Source organism: Heterocephalus glaber, unplaced genomic scaffold (assembly GCF_053883595.1).
Source record: "Heterocephalus glaber isolate CG9 unplaced genomic scaffold, H.glaber_assembly_v1.0 deba00001457, whole genome shotgun sequence".
Lineage (NCBI taxonomy): Eukaryota > Metazoa > Chordata > Mammalia > Rodentia > Bathyergidae > Heterocephalus > Heterocephalus glaber.
In genome coordinates, this window is record NW_028258305.1 from 46,154,463 (window position 1) to 46,159,223 (window position 4,761).

The 4,761-nt window shown below is 32.5% G+C and overlaps 1 protein-coding gene and 1 pseudogene across 2 annotated transcripts in view; both read right to left on the reverse strand.

Moving 5' to 3' along the window:
• Window positions 1-1,275: 1,275 nt before the first annotated feature.
• Window positions 1,276-2,601, reverse strand: Tdrd15 (tudor domain containing 15). Its single transcript, XM_087216643.1, is given in 3 exon segments — window positions 1,276-2,316; window positions 2,318-2,509; window positions 2,512-2,601. Coding segments are annotated over 3 exon segments (1,323 nt in total).
• Window positions 2,602-2,701: 100 nt separating this feature from the next.
• The window catches only part of LOC101702817 (tudor domain-containing protein 15-like), a 67,999-nt pseudogene continuing 65,939 nt past the window's right edge, over window positions 2,702-4,761 (reverse strand). The window contains exon 8 of the transcript XR_015452960.1: window positions 2,702-4,584. The product of XR_015452960.1 is annotated as a tudor domain-containing protein 15-like (transcript). The remainder of the gene's footprint in view (window positions 4,585-4,761) is intronic.

The window sequence follows — 4,761 nt, forward strand, 5'->3', positions numbered from 1 at the left end:
TACAATTGATTTACCCTCTCTTGGTTAAGAATTTTCTAAGTTCTCCTAAACATCTTTTAAATTACCAGTTACACAGAACTATTTGGTTTATGCTGACTCTTAAAAGCACTTTTACATTTTCACGGTTTTATTTTTGGAATTAAAACAATATTCTGAACTTGCTAAATGTTTACTTGAAAAATAAGTTCCAATGCACAGGTAAATGCAAGACAAAATATGTATTTCCCCCCTCCCAACTACATACTAGTGTTCTTGAATATCATGAATATCCACAACTTCAAGCTAAAAGTGGTTAAAGCGGATTTAGGGTAATGACAATGAGATGCTGAGAAGAATGTGTAGGAGTGGTGGGGGAAAAGTTGAATCAAGGGAGGTTGAATTTGAGCTGGATGCTGGATGTGTGGAAATATACTGAACCTCATTAATATGTACAATTAATGCATGTTAATAAAAATTAAAATTTAGAAAACTAATAATAAAAATATAAAATCAAACAAAACATATAAAAGTATAAAAAGAAAGGAAGAAAAATACCATGGAATGGGCTTTAAGATGTAATTACATCTGACCTCTCTTTATATACTTTTAATAAACATCCTTTCTATAATGACTCATATTTTCTAGGGAAAATGGTTAGGTGGCATTAAACTATATTAACAACCATGGTTCCAATTATGACTCTACAAATAGTGACTGAAACAAATTTTAGTAGGAAAGACACCTGAAAAAAATAAAAAGTAATGATAAAATAATATCCACAGCTTCAAACTAGAATAGCTTATCAAATAAAATATATTCAATATATATCATCTCCTGGGAAAATAATCTGAAAAATCTAATTCTTTTAACATGGTTTAATATTAGAAGTTACTGTCCTATGCTTACCAATTTTATTCTAACCTGGAACATCTAAAACAAGGTAGTAATTACTGTGTATCCAATGTATCTTTTGTTGCCAAACTAAAGCATAAATGATCAGAAGTTTCATCTCCCTCTACTAAAAAACAAAAACGAGTGTTATAAATATGGGTCTTATGGGCCGGGGATTTAGCTCAGTGGTTTCACTGCCTGCTGTGCAAACGCAAGGACCCGAGTTCGATCCCGAGTACCCAAAAAAAAAAAAAAAATGGGTCTTATTAAAAGTATTTCTTGTTTTCTTGCAATATGGTATATTCGATTTGGATAATTTTAGCACATAAAGCATCAAAAATAGAATCTACAGAAAAATTGAAAAATGACTGCTTACCTTTTAAGTTTTCTGATATCGTTTTTGCATTAACATATAACTCCTACTCCTGTTGAGTCCACTGGGTTATTTTCCTGTATTCCTTCAGTTGGCAGTTTTTCAAAAATGTCTTCAAACCAATTGGTGTTATTTTTCAAGCAATCAAGCAGTTCCCAATATGAAGCTGCTGCACATGTATCAAATGTAGTGGTACTTTGGGTATTATGTTTTCCACTACAAATTTTATTTTTCAGTTTTTAATTTCTACAATGCAATTTGTTACTAACATGGCTTCTCTTTAAAAGGAGTTTATAGACTTCTTTCCTTTTTATAGGTTTCCCTTTATTTAGCGTTTGTTTCTCGGTGCACGTACAACTCATATTTTCCTTTTTTTCACAATTTTGATTTAACAATGGGCAAACAGCCCTACTCTGTAACATACGTTGGATTTTAGTAGATCCAGTAGCAATAACTGCATCAAGATCGGCTGAATCCTTACAATATACTGCAAGTTCAGATGCAACTAGTATATCTGCCAAAATCTTTTTCTCATGAATGACATCTACTTTCAGTTTTGTTTTAAAACCACCTTCCCTAAACTGAAAAACTAAGCCTGGTTTGCTTAGAAAATCATTAAAAAAGCTTTTGACTTCTTCATTCCAGTATTTCCCTATAACAGGTAAAATACCCTGTAAGATACATGGATAACTTAACCTTGGCAAATTCAAAAGTTCCTCAGGAACAACTTTAAGATTTTTCCTACTTGAATAAGGTATATAAACAGAAAACTCAGAGTCAACCAACATAAGTAGTAAATATCTATCAGAGATTTCAGAAATTTCCACTCTATTCCATTAATCTTCCATTTCACATTTGAACAAACAACTAGAACCGGGAATTATGAGCTCCTGAGGTAATGTTTTTAAGGTTTCTGGTAGATCAGAAAGCAACATAAAAAGATACTTCACTGTGTCAAAGAAATCTAACTGAACACAGAAGTCTGATGGATCAGAAATAGCAGTGGCAATACCACAATATTGCCCACCATTTTGAAGTTGGGTCCAACTAAATGATCTTATTCCATATGGTGACAAAAAGAGTTCGAGATTCCACACTGAAAACAGTTCCTGAAGACTGAATTTTGTTTTCTTCAACTTGAAGTGTGTTTAGACTGAAGTATTCTAAAAGTAGCATACCATTTACCAAAATGTCTACTTCCCAAGCAGAGTCTAAATATTTCAGGAAAAGGATGCTTACTTTCAAATGAGCAAACACACAATGGACTCAAATGCCATGCTCTTAGAATTTTCAAACCAAATCCATTTACAAGGCACAGCTTGTCTTGGAATATTTCTGATTGCATTACAAAGTACCATGATATTATTTAAAGGCACTGTTTCATACCTACAATGATCTACTAAAAAAAAACCACATTTTCATCAACAAAACTTTTTTCTACTATTGATCAATACCACTTTAAAGTTCTTCTAAATTTTGCCAAACATTGTCTTCTTCAATATTATTTTTTAGTAATACAATTAAATCTGATAAGATTTTTTTATTTTTTGATAACTTCACATAAAATCTTCCACTCTTTGAAACACAAAGTATTTCGGCTTTTTTCAAGTTGTCCAGGTTTTAACTCTTCAAAGGGAATTTTAACTAGCTTTTGATAGGAGGGTTGAAGGATCACAGTCTTCACATTCACTTGATCTTCCTTTTATCATTTCATTATCTTCATCACAGCTCGCTTTTCGAGAGACAACCCAAGGCATTTGCAATACTGTCTTCTGTGGTTTCCAATACACTGCCCATTTAAGTAGTTCACTGATGACACACTTTTCATCGCAAAGTATACTAATTTCCCATTTCTGGTGATGCTTTTTCAAAACTTCACCAGATACTATTTTTTTTACTTACTACTGAGGCAAAATAATCCACAGTTTTGCTATCCCATATTTCAGCAGGCTCATTCCATTTTAGTCCACTGAGAAAAGAATGGATTCCCAGCTGAGCAATAGTTTAAAAATCTGTCTTAAATTCATAAATTTTAGACATGTTCAGTATTGCAGTATTACCATAATCAAAGTCCACTTCAAAAGAATTTTCTGGAAATATCTTAATAACTGCTTGGTAAATGACATTGTCAACAGAGTACTCTGCAACTACACGATCTCCCACCAAAAGTTTAACTGAGCTTCATTCTTTCACTCTACTTGCTCTTCTATTTAGAGCATCTGCAGGTCTGATGATAAACTTTTCAATCTCAGCAAGCTGAATATGAAAACTGGCTGGATTGCTGATGTTGGATACATATCCTTTTACTTGGACATTCAAGTAAATTTTGGGTTCCGGAAGATCTTTGATCTGTGGTCTAATCATATTGTGTGGATTTTGTGAGACTGCTTGATTTAACTCTCTGATAAATGTCTGTGATACAACCTTTACTGATTTTTGGCCCAAGTCTCTTTCATTAAGAATATGTACAGATCCATGGACAATTTTTATATTTTTATTTTTAAGTCCATCATTCAACGACTTCACTTTGTTTTTGGACACTGGTTCAATTTTATAACAAACTGGTGGTTGCAAAAGCCTAGCATATATACTTCTATGATGCATCAACTGATCTATTTTGTATTCAGAATATGTTACTAGACTACTTTTACTTATCGCATTATGGTGGTAATTGTATTCTATTTTGCCTTTCTGAGAAGCACCAAGTCTCTTATTCTTATTTAATTTATGACTCTTTTCCAAATACTGTCCTTGGTCAAAATGTTTTTTTCCATAAGCATGAAGCAACGTTTTAATTTTCTGATTTACATGTTGACACCCATCACATAGCTCTATACCCAGCTGGCCATCTGACCCCCTGGACATATCACTGCCTTTAACGATTTTCTGAAAAACTTGTTTTCAAACCAGTTATTGATTTCCTCTGGAGTCTCTATATCTCTTAAGATCTGACAGAAAACACTTAACAGCTTGCATAGGTGTAAACAGCAACTCTGCAAACTGATCTGAAATAGCCATCAACATATTTTCTTTCACTAATTGTTTATTTCCAAAGTCCACAAAATATACTAGAAATTCAGTTGATGAATCTGTTGGTTTTGCTAATACTCTGTACGAGAGACCATTCTCTACATTCTTAGATATAGACAATCTCATTTGACTAGAATCATACTTTGGGCAATTTTTTAGGCTAATCATCTCTATGATTTTTGTTTCTAGCATCTCTAGATTTTTATTATTTCTACTAAACTGGCAATAAAACTTTTGGTGTCTACATAATGTGAGATATATATACTACTTCTTCACTTCCAATTTTTATATTAAAGGAAGAATAATAGTAACTGTGCAGGGCCGGGGATTTAGCTCAGTGGTTTCGCCACCTGTGGCACAAGCGCAAGGACCCGAATTCGATCCCCAGTACAAAATATATATATATATATATTTATATTTATATATATTATATATATTTATATATTTGTATATTTATATATATTTATATACATATATAGTAACTGTAC